The 22,494-nt window shown below is 30.7% G+C and overlaps 2 protein-coding genes across 2 annotated transcripts; both read right to left on the reverse strand.

Moving 5' to 3' along the window:
* Positions 1-1,111: 1,111 nt before the first annotated feature.
* On the reverse strand, positions 1,112-7,016 carry LOC125818402 (probable CoA ligase CCL7). The gene is made up of 6 exons (XM_049497921.1): positions 5,844-7,016; positions 4,886-5,075; positions 3,497-3,642; positions 2,358-2,425; positions 2,106-2,208; positions 1,112-1,478 (listed from the first exon to the last, which is right to left on the reverse strand). Exons 1-6 carry the CDS (start codon positions 6,846-6,848, stop codon positions 1,365-1,367), a joined length of 1,626 nt encoding a protein of 541 aa, XP_049353878.1. The 5' UTR covers positions 6,849-7,016; the 3' UTR covers positions 1,112-1,364.
* A 7,575-nt stretch (positions 7,017-14,591) lies between these two features.
* LOC125818336 (protein FAR1-RELATED SEQUENCE 4-like) lies at positions 14,592-15,558 on the reverse strand. Its single transcript, XM_049497868.1, has 2 exons — positions 15,174-15,558; positions 14,592-15,082 (listed from the first exon to the last, which is right to left on the reverse strand). The coding sequence occupies exons 1-2, from the start codon at positions 15,556-15,558 to the stop codon at positions 14,592-14,594; spliced, it is 876 nt and encodes a 291-aa protein (XP_049353825.1).
* Between the last annotated feature and the right edge of the window lie 6,936 nt (positions 15,559-22,494).

Here is a 22,494-nt window from a genome sequence, read left to right on the forward strand (position 1 = left end):
TGAATGATTTTATTGATACAAAGACCTAAATTGAGTGATTTTAGTTTAATGACTTTACTAGATAAATTGTTAAAGTTGAGTGACCTTTTGAGATATCAACTCCTTATTAATTACTTGCGCTTTATTTTTATTGCATTCTATATAATCGCATCATACTCTTTTATTTTAGTGCTTGAGCTTACTTACTGTTCGATGTGTTGTGTGATTGTGTATAATAATCTTCTCTTTTTTATGTGGTTATATATCTTTTAATTTGTTACTTTTATTTTCCTTTCTATTCTCTATATATGTTTTTTTGGCCTCAAGTTATGTGCTCTAAGAGTTGATCTAAAAAAGTTAGGAGCTTTCAATTTTAGAGCACAGATATCAGATTCTGACGTTGTTATTTTATTTGTGTGAAGTGTTTTTAAAATTTTGCATGTGTATTTATTTAGGGCAATTTCAGATAGTGTATATGAAGTTTGCATGTAGCTGAAGTTTAGATACATATATGGCTAAAGTTTTGTCATTTTGTGTGACTTTAGTCATATGTGCGTGAACTTCGAACATAATAGTTGAAATCAGGCAAAAATTAATAAGTCCAATCAATTTTATCTAAACTTTTGGCAAAAATGATTACATTTTAGCCTGTAACTTCATATGTACATTGTATTTGAAGTTTCATTTTATCAAAACCTAACTTCTACGATCACAAGTAAATGTTGGAATATGTGCTAAAATTAAATGAGGTTAATACATATTAAATGACAATGTCAAAATAAATTGTCCATGATTATTTTTTTTACTTATAATATGCCTCGTATAAAAACTCTTAGTTACTTATTTAAATGTCAAATACTGGTATAATTTTATATATTTTAAATTTTGATATACTGAGTTAAATCACATGCTCCATGGCTTGTGATGGCCTCATAAATTCCTTTTGAGTTTCGATCTTGCAATCATATTTTCTAGGAGCAGTGTTTCACGCGTTAGCTAAACCCCTAATCCGTGTAGATCAAAGATTAATACTTCGGTATATTGCCTTTTAACAATACATTATATTTCAATATCAATCAATACAATAGAGGGAAAAAAAACACCAAGAACTGTGGTGAGATGGATAAGTACGCTCCAAAGTGTATATCTTTTATTATGCAAATCACTTGTAATTTCACATTATTCATACAATTCTGTTACAATTTGGAAAAAAAATATACAGTAGATGGATGGATGTGCTTTTAACATCTAATGAGCAAACTATGCAAATCTTACCATTACTTATTTTATAATATAACCATGGTGTTGGGGCCAGTTTGTGTGTACCTTGACTAAATCTGCAGGTACTTTCTAGCTCCCACCAGCACATGTATCGGGTACAAATCTTATATTTTTGAACGAACCTTATCGATTAGTTCTCTTCTTAGGATTTTCCCAGCAGCTGACTTTGGAACACTGTTTATGAATGTTACCTTCTTCAATCTTTTGAAAGGTGCAACCTGCATAGATATGGATCGAAAAATGAAAATAAGATCTTGAAATCGACAAAACATACATTCATTCGGAGTAAGCTGTAACGACTTATATTTCAAGATTTCCATCTCCCGAGCCAACCCAACATCCCACTGCAGCTCCAACAAAATATTAAGCATATTGTCGGTCTCAAGCCTAGATATAATGGAGGAGTTTTTGGTAGGTTAACGGTTAATGTAAAACTAGTCAATTCTTGATTAATCCTCATAGTACAGAAATATGTTTGGTATGTGCTCCTAGGCTGCTCACCTAGGCAACCGTGATGTCGGATCAAGACAAAAGTCTAAAAAGAGCGATAGACATATTTGTTGCAACTGTTTTAGCATGTATAATTCGGTAAAACACATCCCGGCAGATGAGTCTGAAGAGGGTCCATTCCTAACACCAGCCAAATCGCATACTTTGAGACAGTTATGATGGTGTTGAAATGATCCAAGTGACATTTATGTCGTTTGTTTAGTTCTATATCTTATCAACAACCTCGATTTATTAGGTATGTTTTCTTTTTAGCTAATATAGAGAGATATTCTAAGCTAGTCGTGCAAGCATCTTATGTTTATCTAAAGAGATGTCATTGTTTCACGAGCATATACCTGCTCCGCAATGAACTTCTGAACATCTTCTTCAGTCAGAGAGCTATTAGGAGAGCGAACAACATATGCAACCGGAACCTCACCAGCTTCAGCATCAGGAAACCTACAAGGAAACTCTTAAACTTCGTATTTTGATGTATCATCTTTTCGGGTAACAGTACAGTATCACATGACATTTTTCTTTGGATAAATCACCAGTAGCATGTGATGTTCGAATAAGATAGCTTCAAAATTTACTAAAGCAAGACTTACGGGATAACAACAGCATCTAATATTTCAGGATGAGAAACAAGTAGACCTTCAAGCTCTGCTGGTGCAACCTGATAAAAAAATATGCATGAATTGATTAATTGATATAAGAATCGATATGCATCCGGAGAGCACTAAATAATTCCTTCATAATATGAAATTCCATCAATCTAACTATTTTGCAAAACGGAAATGAAAGTAGACAGTTGATGTTGAAAAGTTAACTATAGCTAGTGGATAACGATAGGTTATTTTCAACTAGGTTACTAGGATTCCAATGTGGATGTTAGAGCATGCTACATTCGTCCTTCATCGGTTGTGTAAGAGTTTCCAAAGGGGTTTAAATGATCACGGCTACTCCCATTGTCTTTAAGGTTAGTGCGAGTTTACTTGCCCATTCAGCAAGTAAAATGGAATATACCCTCTCTGAAAAGAATTGTATATCAATCCAAATGGAACAAGAAATATTTGCCTCATCAAGCATCTAATGAAGGCACTTTTCCCTTCAGGAGGGACCCCAATATGTGCTTTATTCTGAACTTTTACGGAAAGCTCCTTGGACTACAATCCTATATTGAGAATCCACTAGGGGACTACCAAGGGCATATTCCGTAAAGCGACTACCACAGAGGCAGACTCAACCTGCCATTATGTAGAGATTGTAAATAGACAGACCTCCTAGTGGGCGCTTCGCCAACACATGGCACACAACCTGTTTAAGGGAAATGACATACTGAAGGAGTCCCAGTAGCTGAAAAGATCATGTTGTGAGCAGGTCTGAGAAAGTAGTAAAAATGATCCTTTTTGGAAATCAGACCAAAATTTTTCCAGAAATATTAAACATCCCCAAGCCATGTTTTGCAAAAACTGATGCAATTGTTCTACAGAAACTTATTGTCAGAAACTAATCCAGCATGCAACTTGGTCGTGAGCAGCTCATACAATAATAAATATGTATAATCAATGAAATCAGAAAGATAGGATTATGACCCCTTCATTATATCAACATTTGGTCGTGAAACTAATGCACATGCACCGCGTCAGGGCACGGACAAAAATGGGTCCAGCAAGTCCAGCTGAGTCTATGCTACTTCTATTTTTAAAACCTGGAGAAACTCCGCCATCACCAAAAAAGAGGGTACCTGAAAACCTTTGTACTTGATGAGCTCTTTGATCCTGTCAACGACATAAAGTAATCCATCCTCAGTAAAGTACCCAAGATCTCCTGTATGAACCCAGCCCTGATTATCTATAGTGAGCTTTGTGGCCTGTGGATTGTTGAAATAACCTGAAAATAGCAAGACTCCATGAAGAACATGCTAAAATAATTCAATGACCCGGTCATTGTGAAATGTGAGAAACCAACAACAACATACCCAGTGAAACCCGTCCATCTCATGACAGTCATTACAAACTATTCATTTTTAGATTGACAATTATTGCCTTGTCCAAAAGAAACATATTAGCTCAAAAAACATGCCCTTTGGCAACTAACCAGAACTAAATTTATAAGAGTCTAGAAGTCAATTGAAGTAAACAAAAATCGTGGAGAGCATCTCAACTGTGATACTATCTCATAATATCTTCCTTTTTCTATTTTGGACAAGTAAAATATCGGGAAGAATTGCCAGCAGAGAAGCACATGATACTCTAATCCTATTCTTCTCAGAACTGACCATACTTCAAGAGATTTAAATGCAATAAGGTGCAAGGTGTAAATTTCATACAGATCGGATGGAGCTTTTGAACGATGGGTTCAACTGAAGACAATATTTTGACATAAAACATAGATATATACATGTAAAAACACTACTCCCTCCGTTTCAATTTGTTTGATTGGTTTTGACTTGGCACGGAGTTTAAGAAAGTAAGGAAGACTTTTGAATCTTTGGTTTTAAACTAAAGATATGTAGAATGTACCAAAATGCCCTTTAATCTTGTTGTTTTAAACATTCACAATGAAAAGTTGAAATTAAATGAGTTGCCAAACAAAGAGAGAGACATTCTTTTTTAAACGGATTAAAAAGGGCAGTAAGACAAGCAAATTGAAATGGAGGGAGGAATATTTTTTTTAATGACCGTGGTGTTCGGACCACCTTTCGCGCACCCTCGACTAATTCCACGGGGTGCCTGCCACCTCCCACCAGCAATAGATACTAGGTAACTCTATCCACCAAGGCTAGGATAGATGGGAAGAATCACCAAGTAGATAGGATAGATGGGAAGAATCACCAAGTGTTTTTTTTGTCTCCTGAGACCTCAGTTCTCAACTAGTTCATTGACCACTAGGCCACACCACAAACATTCTATACTAAACCCATAATTTTCAGAAGTACAATGAGTTCATATATATGAATATTAAAGGTTGACCTCATCAAGTTTATATATTGGATCTGCCTTTTTATTCATTGTACTGCTAGTACCTAGCACATCACGTTACTCCTTCAATGGGAGAAAGAAGATAGTCCTATTCCATAATACATGAACTTCTTACAAAAAAAACTACAAGTCGAATTTAGCAAATATGTTACCTTTCATCATGTTGGGACCACGCACCCATATTTCACCTAATTGTCCAGGAGGAAGAGGCTTTGATTTATCAACACTTACTATTTGAGCTTCAACTCCAGAAGCTAGAGTCCCTGCTGATCCTGTATGTCTAGGACCTGCATACATATTCTCCATTGAAACAATTCCACAGGTTTCTGTCATACCGTATCCCTGAAATTACAGCACTAGTAATATGAGAAGCCCACATTATATGTAAAACTATTAACATTGCCCATAACGTCTGTCTGATTATTCATTCATTTCATGCGTATGATGTTCTGGTCTAAACATGAACATACTAAACAAGGTATCAAAGAATTGAGGCTCATAGAATTATATTTCTTCCACAAAAATGGTTAGACAAACAGATAAAGAGAAAAGTAGTTTTGATGTTTAGAAGGCAAATGCCTACTCAAGAAGTACTATATTGAAATTTGAAGGTTAAAACAAAAACTACTACTCCCTCCGTCACCAATTTGCTTACTTACCTTTTAGTCTGTTTTAAAAGGAGTGTCTTTTTCCTTATCTAGCAACTGCTTAATTTTAACTTTCCACGTGACATGTTTAATACCACAAGATTCAAAAGTTCTCCTTACTGACAATCAAATCTGAAACAGAGGGAGTTTAATTAACACATGTCAATCCCAAACTACTCGTGGTCGGCTATAGCAATCCTCTATATCCATTATGATCCATTTTGACCTATTTCATTCCACTAAAAGGGGTAGCCTGGTGCACTAAGCTCTTACTATACATAAGGTTCGGAAAGGACCACAACACATAGGTCAATTCTACGCAGACCTACCTTGCATTTCTACAAGAGGTTGTTGCCAAGGGTTGAATCCGTGACATCATGATCACATGGCGGCAACTCTTACTTATATTGCGCCAATATCCTTCATTCCAATATTCAAGATAAAAGCATACATAAAAAATTACCTGCATAACAACAGCCTGAGGGAAGTTCTTAGCGCAATCCTCCATCAAATCCTTCCCTAAAGGTGCAGCCCCGGATCCAATTTGCTTTATCGACGTTAAATTATACTTCTTCACCACAGGATTCTTAGCCAATGCTAAAACAATCGGAGGTACAATCCATAAATGACTCACTCTATACTTATCAACATTCTTCAAAAGCGTTTCCAAATCAAATTTCGCCATAGATACAATAGCATTACCCCTCTGCAACTGTGCATACATAATAACAGCAAGACCAAACACATGAAACATAGGCAAAACACACAAATACACATTATGCATTTCCCCAGCCAACTCTTGATCACTAGTCACCATTAAAGCCGCCGATATGAAATTCCTATGAGTTAAAACTACACCTTTACTAACCCCCGTTGTACCCGAAGAATACAACAATGCAGCAGTATCAGTTTGTTTTATCATAGTTTTATCCAAATCAAAATACCCAGCTTTACCCACTAGCTCAGTAAACCTTACAACACCCGAATTAATCGAATTCGAATTTCCCGGGTGACCCAAAAGCATAATAGGTAAATTAAACCTATTAACCTTATCAAACAATTCAGGAGAAGTAATAATAAGCTTTGGTTTACAATCTTTAATTTGCTTAGAAAGTTCAGAAACAGTATACATAGGATTAACAGTTGTAGCAATGGCACCAATAGCAATAACCCCAAAGAAACTAAGAGGAAATTGAACAGAATTTGGGGTAAATATCAAAACAACGTCATTTTTCTTGATACCCATTTGGTGAATAAGTCCATGAGAGATTCTGGACACCATAGATTTGAACTGAGAAAAAGATAAAGTTTCACCATTATCAGCATCAAAAAACGCAGGTTTTTCAGGGTAAGATGAGGAGTTTCTGAATAAAAAAGAAACCATAGATAGTTTTTCATCTTTTGGATAAAACAGAGGAGGTCTAAGAGATCTGTATATCCCATCACGGCCATAACCAGATTTCTCCATTACAATCAAAAATCAATCTTGCTTACTTTTCTGTAGATAATTTTTTTTAAAACTTTTTTTTTTTGGATTTTTCAGTGAGAAATTGAAATGGGTATTTGGAATTACAGAGAAAAAGATGAAGAAGATGACAATGAAATACACATCACATCAGTGTGTGGACAATTGTAGATTAGATTAGAGGATGACACTTGCCATAGTAGAGTAGACCATTCATATTTAGAGAAAGAGTCAACTTATTTTATCTTTTTTTTCTTAGGACCATTTATAATGATTTAGTTTGTAGGTGAGGTAGATAGTATTAAATCTGATATAGTAAGCTCGTAAACTTGATGTAAATTATTACGTTCAGTTTTAAATTATTGATAATTTTTAAAATACTTATTTATTTAACTAAATAAATTTAAATACACTTTCAATCTTATAATATGAGTGAAATATCCTAAATTCTGATCAAGTTTAGTTTGTTTTTAACATTTTTCTTGATTCTTCGTCAAGAGTCACATGTGGTAAATCAGGGTGTATCTAAATTTAATTAATAACAGTATTTTTATGTATTAAATTTGATTGCAAATTATTAATTTCATTTTCGAACTATTGACAGTTATTTGTGGTACTATTACATGTCGTGTACGTTTATGAGATATAACGACTGACAATAAAAACAGGCGGACCACACATTTAAACAAGTTATCAAAAAACTAATTTTTTTGAAAAAAATAATCAACTCAATTATTAGTACAAACATTCAATGCTTAGATTTATTGAATATTGAATTAGTACTTCAAGAAGTAAATATCAAAAGGACAACAATTATATCATACTTATCCGTGTTGTTTGATATTTTTATATTTTATATTTAGTCCAAAATAAATAATTTATTTATATAGTTGATATTTAAAAAAAGATTATTTGTATTTAAAAGGAAAAATTACAGAAATATACTACTTAAGTTTTTTATCAACAAAATATCAATATACTTATATTTAATTACAAACTAAGTTTTTAAATTACATACATAACAAAACATTTAATTTTTGTATTTAATTTAATTTAATTTTACAGATTTTCTCTCTCATACTTTTAGTAATTCGTGTCTTTTATAGGGAGTATAATTAGGATATTAATATTTATCAAATATTCTCTCTCCTAAACAGTTCCAAATTCACACGTTCATTACCTTTTTTTTTTCGTTTTTTAGGCAAAGTGGAAGTCTTTGGGATCATAATTAGTTTTTTATTTTTGTTCTGATAAAGCAATATTTTTTTACCAAGAAAGGGTGTACTTTTCAATGTTGAGTGATAGTTTCAATAAAATCTTGAAAATATTTTGGGAAGTCAAAAGGGTTTCCTTCCATATTCTTCTTCAACTTTCTTAACCGGGCGAATTTTTTAGTATACAACCTTTAATCTTCTCTTTCTTTTTCAAATTTCTTAACCTTTAATCTTCTCACAGAAACGTTTCACAAGACAACTAATCTAAAAAATTGTCATTGTTCGATGGAAAAGACTCCACGTAAAAGTCCTAGACTTAACAAATCTGTGGTAATCGTTGATAGCCCGCCGATCAGTTCAAGACCATCTGGTAGATCTAATGAGTTTATTGTTATCAATTCTTCATCATCCTACAAATTTCAACAAAAAGATGATTATGGGGTTGATACAAAATCGAAGAGTAAAGAAAAATTGGTAGAAGATCATTATCCACATGACAGCGATTTTGAGGATGATATCCCCCTCTCTAAGAGATTAAGAGTAAATAATGATCAGGATTCAAAGGTATTTATTTATTTGATGAATTTTTTGTTTTTTTTTTGACATGCAAGTGGTGAATCTTATTCTTAATAGAAAGATTTGTAACATTAATTAATTTTTTATGCCCTAGAATGTTGATGGTTCGGTGAGCAAAGGCATGAATGGTTTAAGTCAAAAATGGACTAGGTTTGTTAATAATAAAAGGAAAAAGGCATCACAAGTACCACTAAATGTATGTTTTTACCGTCGTTTTATAGTAATGTAATTTTTTATGCAAATATTTCTTTGCTTATATTATAAATTTTGCATTTTATGACTATTATAATTTATTGATTTTTAATATATTTTATTTAGATCAAGAAGAAACAATCGCGTTGGTGTTCTTATGTAAATGTCAACGTTTTTGTTGATATAACAAAGCTACTTGAAAAAATTGGTAGTGTTCATTTGTTTAAAGAGTCTCCTTTTGGTTATTTATTAGGCTTGTCCCAATTGAAAGTCCAACCTCAGATTATTAGATGTCTTGTTCATCATTTAGCTAACAATCGGGATGACATGTTTGTGTTTGACATAAATGGTAAAGAAATGCATTTTGGGCTTAGAGAATTTTTGGTAATTACTGGTTTTAAGTGTGGTGGGTGTATGGTTTTTGATCATGATCAGAATAGTACATCTAAGTTACTTTCTCGTTACTTTCCAAATGCTGTTGATAAGGTTTTGAAAGCTGATTTCATAAGAGTGTTTAAAGAAGATGGATTGATTCAGGAAGAAGACTTTTTTAATATGTCTATGATTTATTTCATTAGTACATTTATTTTGTCATCTCCATCACAATTGTCACATATTCCAAAAGATCACTTCTTATGTATTGAGTCGGGACAGTACATTACGTACCCCTGGAGCAATCTCTCCTTTTTTAATCTTCGTCATTCTATATCGAGTCAAATGGCAAAAGATCCGGATTATGTGAAGTTTGAAGGGTTTCCTCTCGCATTGCAAATTTGGTTTTATGAATGTTGTAACAAAGTTGATGGTTCAATTGCAATTCGTAAATCCAATCGAACGCCTAGAATATTCAATTGGGATATATCCAAAAACAAGATATATTTTGACCATCTCCAGAAAGGAATGTTCAGAAAACACGGCAATCAGGTAATAAAAGTTCTTTTGTTATTATTTATTAATTTTATTTTTTATGAGTAGTGTATATTCACAATTTATTATTATTGTGTTAGTATACATTTGAAGATCTTGTGTTCATGGATGAGGAGCTTCATATCATTGAGTCGGAAAATCTTACTGTTTTGACTGATATGCCATTCAATAAGAAGAGTAAACGTGATAGATATGTAAGGCAAAATCAGAATTTACAGACTCATTCTGTCGTTCGACAGAATGTTAAAGATTTGCCTCATAGTTCTGCACAGAAGGTTGGAAGTGATCCGAGTTTGTCATTTAATAAAGATTTGCAGAAAATTGCCCAAGAAGTTGTGAAGGTATGATTATAAATTTATTTACTTTCTGTCAGAATTTTGGTTGAAGAAACATTAATGTCATTTTAATCTTTGTTAGGTTCGTAATGAGTTGGAAAAGTTTGAAAAAAATGTAGATGCTAAGTTTGTTGAAATGAAGGTTTTTATGGATTCATCATTCAAATATATCATTCAAGAGTTGAAATCTCTTCATAATGATGTTTCAACCAACAAATATTTAGGTGGTGAACGGGTTAGTCTACTTATTAATATATGGACTTATTATTTACTTATAAACTAATTTTTAGATCAAGATTATTATAAATGTTAATATGGATACTTTGTGTTGATTTTAAATATTATTAATCTTCTTGTTGATTATATATCCGTAATTAGCTATATTGTTGTCTTATTGTAATAGTTGAATGACTCAAAATTTTATTTTTATTGAGAACATTAAGGTTGTTGTTGAGGATCAAAGAAAAGGAAATGTTGATGTTCAAAATGAACATTTGCAAGATTGTGGAGATAAAGATGGTGTCCAGACACCATCTTCGTTTTGTAATCGTGTTATTGATAACAATTGTAAGTTCTTTTTTGTTAGCTTAAACTATTTTTTATAACTATTTTTCGTTCATTTCTGATTTGTGTTTAAAATTCATAAAATATAGATACATAAATGATGTTTGTATATCTTAATAGGTGGTGTATCTGTTGATTTTGAAATAAATAGAAAAACTCCTACATTGGATGACTTTGTTATGCCTAATGTGCGTGAATCACAGTTGGTTGCTCTTGAAACTGGACAAATATACGTGTCATCATTGGTAGAGGTTGAATTTGAAAATATTTGTGTCACACCTTTGAAAGTTGCTAAAGCTGGAAAAACAAAGTTCAATCAGTTTGGTGTTATTGAGGGTGAAAACACATTTATCTCACCAGTTCAGCATGTTCGTACGAAGATTCTAGGAAAGTATGTCCAATCACCATACACAAACTTAAGTGAATCAGGTGGCACATCGGTGAACACAGTGAAGTACTGTTTATGGAGGCATCCTTTTGTAAATTGCAAGAGGTTTGATATGTACAGTGAAGTTATCCTTCAATTTAAGAAATGAGTTGATAGCAAATTATCCAAGAAACGTGGAAAGTATGTATTGTTGTGTAATTGTATTTTACCATTTGTTCATTCACTTTATATGCTATAACTACTCATTTTGTTTTATAGGAAAACCAGTTTCTTCACTGCTGCTTCAAATTCAATCGATCCTCCTTTTGAGTTCGGTGTTGGTAGGGTGGATTTGATGGATTGGTTTCACCCTTTGGCTTATCCAGGGCAGCCTTGGAGTGATTTGGTAATTTTTTATGGTGTAACTCTATATTAAAGTAAGATTTGGTATTTGTTTTTTGTTGTGATTTTTAGTGATTGGTAAGTAAAATTTGCTTCATTGTAGTCACTGAAATCTGTGATTTAGTTCTATGGGGACAATTGTTTTTGGTATGTATGTTAGAAAAATCAACTACTGACACAAACATAGACTCCTAATTATAGTTTAATTGTTACAATGACACAAACATATAATTTTAAATATAGTCTAATAGGTAATAATCAGATAATGGTAATTCTTTCAATCAAGTTGTGATATTATTTTGTTGTTTGGTGCTAACTAATAAAACTTGATATGCAGCATGTTGATGTGATAATGTATTATCTTCGCAAGTTTTGCAAGTATGGTCCTGATAATAGTGCAAGAGTTACTACTACTGACCCTTTTTTCATCAGTTGGGTTGTTCAAATTCATGATGCGTGGGAGACCAATGGCAAAGATGAAAGTCTGATTAGTATACATCATGAGGCTGCACAATATATAAGAGGTGATAAGATTCTTACTAATACTCCATGGGTGGATGTTGATCATGTATGCATTCCAGTCAATAGTAGTGCTGCATTCCACTGGTTTCTGGTTGTTTTTTCCATCAGAAAAAGGTGTTTATATATTTATGATTCTTTAAATGGTTATGGGGTTAAACATACCAATGCAGTAACAAGTTTGGTTCAAAAAATATCTAGAATGATACCTTTGTTCCTAGTTGCTACTGATTATTATGCTTTAAGGAAAAACATTGACTGGAATACAGATGTGCATTGTGCTGGAAGGCCAGTTGGTAATCCGTTGGTATATGGTAATCGTGAAAACATCCCACAACAATTCGACAATTCAACGTAAGTATAATGTGGCTTTTTTGTTGTTGATTATACTATGCATTGTACTACTTATGCTGATTGGGTAATATTTAGGATTGTGATTTGTATACCTGTGCTTTTGCTGATTATGTGTGTCGTGGAGATAGGAACGTATCTATGTCGGGTTTAAATGCTGAAAAACTTCGATTGAGATTTGGAGCATTTCTGTGGGAATATGGAAAGATGAAAATTGATACTAAATCTGTTAGTGAAGATGAAGCTTCTAACCAAGGTGGTCGGTCAAATCGGAGGGTCAAGGAGTAAAAAGTGTCATTTCTTAAGACAGAATTTCATGAATGTTTTATGCTTTTGAATTTTTTTTGTAATTTTGGATAGTACTTTAGTTGCGTTTATGGTATTTAGTTAGTTAGATATTGGCTTTATTCTGTGATTATGCATTTATTTGGTTGTTTTTTTTATTAAATATTGTGATAAATTTATAGTGTGAGTTTGGTTTGTACATGTATGAGTTTGGTATAAAGTTAGGTATAAATTGGGTTTTATCATTATTGAAAAATTATATTACATGCTTTTATATGATCGCTTGGATTTCTTTCAAAGTTGCAGGTTGGTATACATACCAATGTGTTTACCCAGTTTGGTACTTTTTTTCTTTCATATGTAAACCAATTTTTTTCTTTAGCATAGTGTTTTTTTTTTTTTGTGGTTTCAGTGTTAACCAAGAGTGTAGTCATAAGCCATTTATTGAAATATCAAAGTATTTTACCAAAAATTTAACCATTTAATGATTTAAAAAAAAACAGTCAAAGAAATACCAAAGTATTTTATTTATTTGTTAACCATTTAATAAACTTAAAATAAAACAGTCAAAGATTGCATACCCTTAAACCAATTCTTAAAATTTATGATTTTATCATGTTATCATCAATAAATGTTGGAAATATTTTTCATATTATTATTTACACCAATTCACATACTTAAAATACACTAAAATATGTACCACATTTTTATTTTGCGAGGTTCTAATTATATACCATAGATCGTCAAACTTGTAGTTTTTTACACCACCAATTACACCAAATAATTTATTAATGCACTCATTGTAAATTATGTATGTTCATATGTAAGATAATATACCATCATCATTATGACATTTGGTTTTAATATATACCATCATCATTATGACATTTGGTTTTAATATATACCATCATTTATACCAAGCTATGTACCAGTTGTAACAAGAGTAAACCAATTTTACAGTAAGTGAGTGTTATTTACTGTAGCGTTCAAACTAATATACTAACATTTATTACTTTTCAATTTATTGTTTTAGGTTGGTTAACTGCAAACATTTGTTTTACTAAATACACAATTATTATGATCCTTTATTTTTACCATATATTTGTTCTTATTTACCATAATTTTACCAAGAATTTGGCTTATATTTTTTATCAATATTTCTAGATATGTGACAACACGTAATCCAAAAGAGTTTATGATATCTACTATATACAACCATTTATAACAACTATGTATTCAAAAATATGAATAAGATAACAAAAAGTAATCAACTTTGAAATAAGGTAATGCAATTAAGAAACAATACATCTAATAAAAGTAATATAGTTCAACTGTATAACTGCAAAGTAAAAATAACAACAAAAATATCACAAAGCTAATTATCATGAGTTTTTTTTGGGCAAGTCTTCTTGTTATGCCCAACTATACCACATTCACTACAGGTTACTTTCCTCTTCTTCCCCTCTCCTTCGGTGAATTCCTTTTTGCGATCATTTTTTGGAGGTCTGCTAGGTTGCTTTCTTGTAATTGGTGGTAATACTACCTCTTCCAAGACATGTGATGGAACATCCCAAGTGTTTTTGCAAGGCAAGGGTTCAATTGGTATTGCATATGTATCTTGATAATTCTTATTACTATAATAAGTTGAACAATAATCATCGCGATGTTTATTCCTATGTCTGATTGCTGCAAGTGCATGACTACAAGGGATCTCATCATGTTGAAATCTGCCACAACTACACATTCGTGTATTTAGACATACTGTAAACCTCTTTGCACCATATGTAATGGTATGAAGGTGTATTGTTGATGCGCGTACCTTCATTTAAGAGCATTCATTATCAATAATAAAACCAAAACATAATATGCATAGTAGAGAATTGTTAATACTTACAAGCATACGATGAGACAAATTTCTATTGTCCTCTAACATTTCATTGTATTTACTTGTCAAGGTTGTTGTAGTATTTCTACCTTCTTCGTTGTGTTTCTCATTCCAAGCTTCAATTGTTTTTCAAACAAATTCCAACAATGGTACCACTGGTAACCTTCTTCCAACAAGAATAGCGTTATTTAGTGACTCTGCAATGTTACTTGTTAGTGTCCAAGTCCTTTTTACTGGTGAATGTGCGCGTGACCATTTCTCGTACTTTGCTTTTTGTAGATAAGCACAGTATTTTGGATTAATTTGATCCATCCTTGTCATCAATTCATCAAACTCTTGAACAGTGTAAGCTTTGGCTAAACTGAAGAATAATGGTCTAACCTCTTCTGTATCTCTGTATGTTTTCTTTAGTAAATTGGTCCATAGATGGTATATGCATGCGTAATGTCTGAATTCGGGATAAACAGCTGTAGTAGCATTCCAAATGCTCTTATTTCTATCAGAAACAAAGCACATATCTTCCCTTTCACCGAATGCATTTTTAAAATTCTCAAAGAACCATAACCATGAATCATCATTTTCTGAATCAACTATTCCGTATGCAAGCGGCAAGATGTGACCTATACAACAAATATCTTCAAAATAAATACAACATATATTGATTATATATAAAACAAATCAATCTAGTTGCGGTAATGGTATAAACAGTACCTCCTGGATCTAATGTGCTAGCTATCAACATTGTGCCTTCGTATGTTGATTTTAAATGTGTACCATCCACGACTACTATTGGTCGACAATACTCCCAGCCTCTTATACTTGCATCAAGTGCTGTAAATGAATATAAAAAATGATTTTCATCTGTTTTTTTATAATTCACAATTGTCCCTGGATATGTCTTCTCCAATATATATAGATATGTTGGAATTTTTCCATATGATTCGGCAGGGTCACCTCTTAATGTCTCGAAAGCTTTTTTTTTACCTCTCCATGCTTGCATGTATGTTAATGAAATACCATGTATCCTTAGCATGTCTGCTTGTATGTCTGTTGGTGTGTAAACGGTCTTCAGATCGACATACTTTTCAACCAACATTGCCCCAAGCACACCACTTGTTGATTGTTGCTTTGATTGAATCCGGTCCTTCAATGGACATGAATGTGTATCATAAAATTTCCTCACTTTGAATAACTTTGAATTATTCAAACATGAGGATTTAAAAACCCATAAACAGTTTTCTGTAGCACACTTTATATAGTAACTGCAAAAACTCATGCATATTAATACATGGTAAGTTGTTAAAATATATTGATAATTTTTAAAATCAACATATATAATAACTCACCAGGTAGGACTTGATCTTTTTGCAACGAAACAAAACTCTCTTAGAAATGCATATCGCTTCATAACTTCCGATATAGTTTGCTTGTTTATATAAACTTGATCCTCGGCCACCAAATAGTGTTGAGGATTTGAAATTATTTCCGTTCCTTGTGATTCTTCAATGTAACATTCCAAAATTGGATTCATGTTAGTCAAACATAGTGTGTTGGATCCCACAATATGTTGTCGCGTTGTTTGGACATTTGTTTGGTACTCAATGGATTCCATAGCTTTGTCCACACATGTCACACATAAAGGATATTTTGAAAAGAAATTTGAATTGCATCTCTTTTGATCTAAATAAACTTGCACTCCCGTATCGTTATGTATCTTCATTGGTAGAGATGGACCACTCACGAAATACCTTAGTTCCAAATGATAAATTGTTGTGTCCACTCCCAATTGTGAAGCTATAGTTGTAAGCAAGCCTTCATATTTGGTGGTTGGATCATACATAACTCCTTCAATATTGTAATCCACGTAATTGCCTGTTTAAAATAACAAATTCTTTGTTAATATTAAAAGGAACTTTCAGAATTACCTACTACAACATCAACTTATTTAGATTTGTTCATACATTGATTTTCGTTGGTATATAAGCCATTTATTGAAATACCAAATTATTTACCAAAAATTTAACCATTTAATTATCTTAAAAAAACAGTCAAACAAATACCAAATTATTTACCAAAAACTTAACCATGTAATTATCTTAAAAAAACAGTCAAACAAATACCAAATTATTTACCAATATTTTAACCATATAATAAACGTAAAAAAAACAGTCAAAAATTACATACCCTTAAAACAATTTTTAAAATTTATGATTTTATCAGGTTACCATCAGTAAATGTACGAACTATTTTGCACATTATTATTTACACCAATTCACATACTTAAAATTGACTAAAATATGTAACATAACTTTATTATGAGGTTCTAATTATATACCATAGATCGTCAAACTTGTAGTTTTTGACACCACCAATTACACCAAATTATTTATAACTACACTCACTTTAATATACGTTCATAAGTAAGATACTATAATTTGACCAAACAATACACCAAATCATGCATCAAGCTATTTGTTTGGTGTCAGCTATTAGTGACAATTATACCAGATCAAATACCTAAACAAATACAGAAATACATATTGAAAACTTATTGATATAAAATACTTGCTACCATACGGAACACATCATACCAATTAAACATAAACTTTAACTAAAAACAAATTTTACACATTCGTGTACAACAAAATCATACGAAATTGTTGAAATTACACCAAAATTGTATGAATTAATTTTGACGATCCCGAACGTCAACCAAATTGTATGAATTAATTTACACCAAAATTGACAAAATATATAAAACGAATAACTACCAAAAAGTACAAAATAGATATTTGTGAAAAATCAAATTCAATCACAAAATAAAAAATCATGAGAATTATTTTTTATATAATTACCTACTGAGTCTCATCACCCGTTGTGTTGAATTAGAATTGAGAAATTATTGGTATGCATTTTTTTCAATAATCGTTTTTTGTTTGGCCGATTTTTTAAGTCAGAGAAAGGAGTTATGTTTTTGGTAGAAAACCTTTATTTATGGGAGATAATATATAGCATATTTGAATAAATTAGGGAAGGTAAAATTATTGGAGAAATTTATGGGAAGTGGGATAAGCATGGCTGATTTGGAAAATCTTTTTTTTTTTAAATTTAAATTCTACTTTTGAAAAAAAAAGTATTGCTATATAATTGAAAAAAAAAGTATTGCTATGTTGGTGTAAATACAATTGTTAATTTGTATACTTAAAAAATCCGCCCGTATTTAAATGTGTGAGTTTTTGCGTAATGAAATTTTTTTATACCAAGGTTATTTTTATTTCTCAAGTGTCAAATCATAATATTGATCAAATCCTATTGATATAATATTCGGAATTTTAAATTATGAAATATTAAATATTTATCAACGAAAGTAATGTTTTACCTTTTTTTTTAATTATTGTTATATTCAACACACATCGTGAACAAAGCAAATTAATATTCAAGTGATTACTTATGAGTCATGACTAGTAAGCAAATAAATAAACTTAGGTACCTCTTACCTAATCTTTTTTTTTTTTTTTGTACCTCTTACCTAATCTTTTTTGCTTTCTCACACATAATTCACAAGTAAATATTAAATCTTCAAAATATATTTAATTCCTCCACTACCAAAGTATGACGCCTTTAAATTCGGATTAATGTTATAATGGAATGGTAATTATTTATTTTTTATTCTTAATTTGAGATTTTGAATTTGAGTTTGAATTTTTAATTTAAAAGATTATCTTTAAAGTGAAATTTTTCAGTAAAAATTCAAATTAGTCGAATTTTAAAGCAGATACGAACATCAAATAGAAAGAAGGAAAAAAACCATCTCAAAAATCGTAGTAGTTGACCACAATTTCGTTCTTATTCTAGGAATATTGGTAAACTTTAATTTTGATTTTTATAATATTTGATTCGGTGTATTTATTCTTGAATAAATAAGTAAAATGTGTATTTGTTATCCCTTTACATGGAAGTGTGTAACATTTAAATTATTTTATAAAAGTAATATTATTCTTAAATATAGAGTGATATTAATAGTTGGGTGAGAGCGTCATCCACGAATATGTCTCGTAAGATATGACTCAGATTTAATTAAAGCTTCAATGTGAACCTCAGACACTGACTGAAAATAAAAAAAATAATTTTAATAATTGGATAGTTGAATGATTTAACAATTAATGCAGAGTAAAATTATGTATAATAAACCCCTGCGATCCTATCTTTTTTCAGATCCTACACATAACAAGAACACGTCACTCATTAAATTTATGAAGAATTTTGAAGGATTAAGCATACACGATTCAATTAATTAAGGACTTAAAATACAATTTTTTTCCCTTACTTTAAACATATTTGGTAAGTATTATGTTATTAAGTCAACTAAACAGATTTTTTTTTGTTTTGGTTCAAATATTCATTATAGTTATTCTATTCTATTCTACTTTCTACTATATAATAAAAGGGAGTTTATGCCCAATTTCTACTATATAATATTCAAGATTGAGACTTTTCCCAATCTTGAATATTATATATTCTACTATATAATAAAAGGGAGTTTATGCCCAAGACATAATCTCCCTTTTAAAAGTCCCAATCTTGAATATTATATATTATATTTGGGCATAAACTCCCTTTTAAAATAATATATATATATATATGTCACAAATGGAAAAGTCCCAATTAAGGAAGCAACATATATCATTTACAAATGACTTAAAAAGCATTAAAAATTACAATAATTACCAATTTAAAATATTTAAATTCTACTATATAATAAAAGGGAGTTTATGCCCAAGTATAATATATAATATTCAAGATTGAGACTTTTCCCAATCTTGAATATTATATATTATACTTGGATATAAACTCCCTTTTAAAAGTCTCAATCTTGAATATTACATATTATACTTAGGCATAAACTCCCTTTTAAAAGTCCCAATCTTGAATATTTAAGTCATTTGTAAATGATATATGTTGTTTTCTTGATTGAGACTTTTCCATTTGTGACATATATATATTATTTTTAAAGGGAGTTTATGCCCAAGTATAATATATAATATTCAAGATTATGACTTTTAAAAGGGAGATTATGTCTTGGGCATAAACTCCCTTTTATTATATAGTAGAATATATAATATTCAAGATTAGGAAAAGTCTCAATCTTGAATATTATATAGTAGAAATTGGGCATAAACTCCCTTTTATTATATATATATATATATATATATATATATATATATATATATATATATATATATATATATATATATATATATATATATGTGTCACAAATGGAAGCGTCCCAATCAAGGATGCAACATATATCATTTACAAATGACTTAAAAAGCATTAAAAATTACAATAATTACCAATTTAAAATATTTAAATTCTACTGTATAATAAAAGGGAGTTTATGCCCAAGTATAATATATAATATTCAAGATTGAGACTTTTCCCAATCTTGAATATTATATATTATACTTGGAAATAAACTCCCTTTTAAATGTCCCAATCTTGAATATTATATATTATACTTGGGCATAAACTCCCTTTTAAAATAATATATATGTCACAAATGGAAAAGTCTCAATCAAGGAAGCAACATATATCATTTACAAATGACTTAAAAAACATTAAAAATTACAATAATTACCAATTTAAAATATTTAAATTCTACTATATAATAAAAGGGAGTTTATGTCCAAGTATAATATATAATATTCAAGATTGAGACTTTTCCCAATCTTGAATATTATATATTATACTTGGACATAAACTCCCTTTTAAAAGTCCAAATCTTGAATATTATATATTATACTTGGGCATAAACTCTCTTTTAAAAAGTCTCAATCTTGAATATTATATATTATACTTGGGCATAAACTCCCTTTTAAAATAATATATATGTGTGTGTGTGTGTGTGTCACAAATGGAAAAGTCCCAATCAAGGAAGCAACATATATCATTTACAAATGACTTAAAAAGCTTTAAAAATTACAATAATGTGTGAGAGAGTGTCACGACCCAAACCATCGTGATTGACACCCACACTAACCCTTCAGTGGGAGAACCATTACTACAACCCAACCAAGCAACTTAACGAAAAATTAGGCATTTAAAGATACAAAAATAGTTTTAAATAACTAAATTATTTATTAAGGAACTAAACAAATGAACTAACACGAATGCGGAAATACAACCCCTAGAACCTGAAAGTCAATGTACGAAAACTCTACTAGCGACAAGTCTAAGAACAAGGGGTACAACCCCGAAACTAAACAACACCTTAACAAATAGTTTGAGTCCGAAAAGAGTGGACTTAAACAAAGAGAACTCAAGGCAGCCCGGAAGAACTAGCTCACCCTAATTCAATTCCGTAAAGTCATATGGATTCCTTAACGAGTTATCTATCACCTCATCTAATCAAAACCAAAATTAATTCACCCGATTGCTACTAGGTTTCTCCACACCTCAACTACTCCAAATTCCTCCAGACAGTAAATAGACGTCTTTTGAGTTTGAAGTTGAAAAACAATTTAATTTGAACCAACGCATTTGTCGAAATCGGAAAAAAGTGAGAGGTAATATAGATTGGGTAGATAGGAGGATGAAATGAACCAACACAATTGTTTAGATCGGAAAAAAAGAGGAGGGGATTGGGTAGATAGGAGCTTTTTATTTCACATGGTTACGCACTATATTGTTACATTTTATTGAAATCCATGAGGGCATTGCTAAACTGGACCAAATGAGCATTTGGCTAACTTATATTATTTGTCTATTCAATATTATATAAGAGTAATGGAAACACACAAATATTCAAACATAAGAACCATAGGAGTTACAAAATATTGAAAAATTTCTGTTAAATTATAAAATAGGTTGACTCTTAGAATTCTATCAGGCTCACATATATTGGGACGGAAAAAATAACACATATCATTTTAAAATTACAAAAAAAGTATTATAAATAATAATAATTAACAACTTAAAATATATGAAAGACATTTTAAAAGGGTTAGTTTTGTAATTTTATCCATATCACATAAATTAGGACAAAGTGACCAGTAATGTACGTTATTTGAAAGTTACATAAAAATATTATAAATCACAATAATTAATAACTTAAAACATTTTTTTTTTAAAAAGGAAAATTTGGATGACTCTCCAAATTTCATTTGTGTCACATAAATTAAGACAACAAAAAAAACATATATTGGGTCCATTTTAATTTATTTGTCTTATTTTTTTTTAGTTTTTTTTTATATTTAAAAATTGCGTAAAAATACTATAAATCATGATAATTGACAACAACATAAAATATGTTTTGAAAAAAATACAAAAAATTCCACTGATTCTTGAAGTGAATCTATCGTAAAAATACTATAAATCATGATAATTGACAACATAAAATATTTCAAAAATGTTGTATGTGGGTAGTCTTATTATGCCTTAAATAGCGTCAAAGAAAGTACATGTTTGTGATAAAAAAACTTATTCCTTTATCCACGCAAACAATCGCTTCAAAAACTCGGTTATTAGCCCCAAAACATACCATTTATATTATTGGGCATGTGCATAGCACGGACAACATTATCTAGTATATATAAAAATGAAAAAAAAAGTATATTTCACATCAAGATTGTTTTTTCTAGAACTCAACTACATATATCAATATGGATTGTGGTGCGGTGATAGAATTGCGTCATCCTTAATCAAATTTTTATTTATAGCTTCATTTTCAAACAAATCCTGCAATGTGTTGTTCAAATTTATTCAAAACTTCAGTATGAACGCCAGACTCCTAATGAAAACTAAAAGAAAAATAAAAAAACAACTAAACATCACCTAATGGTATAAAACAAAATCATCACTTACTTAAAAAGATAAATTATAAGTAATCCCCTAGATAATTAGGATTAGTAATTTAAAAATAGGACAAATAATTTGCTGGAACATATTAAACACCATTAATAATGTATTTTTTCATTTTTTTTAATGGTATTTTACTTTTAGTATGTACAAATCAAATCTTTGTTTCCCAGCA

Source organism: Solanum verrucosum, unplaced genomic scaffold (assembly GCF_900185275.1).
Source record: "Solanum verrucosum unplaced genomic scaffold, falcon-dt-bn FXZP01000253.1, whole genome shotgun sequence".
In the NCBI taxonomy this organism is placed as follows: domain Eukaryota; kingdom Viridiplantae; phylum Streptophyta; class Magnoliopsida; order Solanales; family Solanaceae; genus Solanum; species Solanum verrucosum.

Excerpts from the sequence above, each read along its gene's own strand:
- LOC125818402 (XM_049497921.1), bottom strand. The coding sequence starts at position 6,848 with ATGGAGAAATCTGGTTATGGCCGTGATGGGATATACAGATCTCTTAGA. Across the intron at positions 2,426-3,496 it reads TCAAGTACAAAGGTTTTCAG|GTTGCACCAGCAGAGCTTGA; the intron begins GTACCCTCTTTT and ends TTTTTTTATCAG. Across the intron at positions 1,479-2,105 it reads AGAAGTTCATTGCGGAGCAG|GTTGCACCTTTCAAAAGATT; the intron begins GTATATGCTCGT and ends ATATCTATGCAG.
- LOC125818336 (XM_049497868.1), bottom strand. The coding sequence starts at position 15,558 with ATGTTGGTTGAAAAGTATGTCGATCTGAAGACCGTTTACACACCAACA. Across the intron at positions 15,083-15,173 it reads TAGCACATTAGATCCAGGAG|GTCACATCTTGCCGCTTGCA; the intron begins GTACTGTTTATA and ends TTTGTTGTATAG.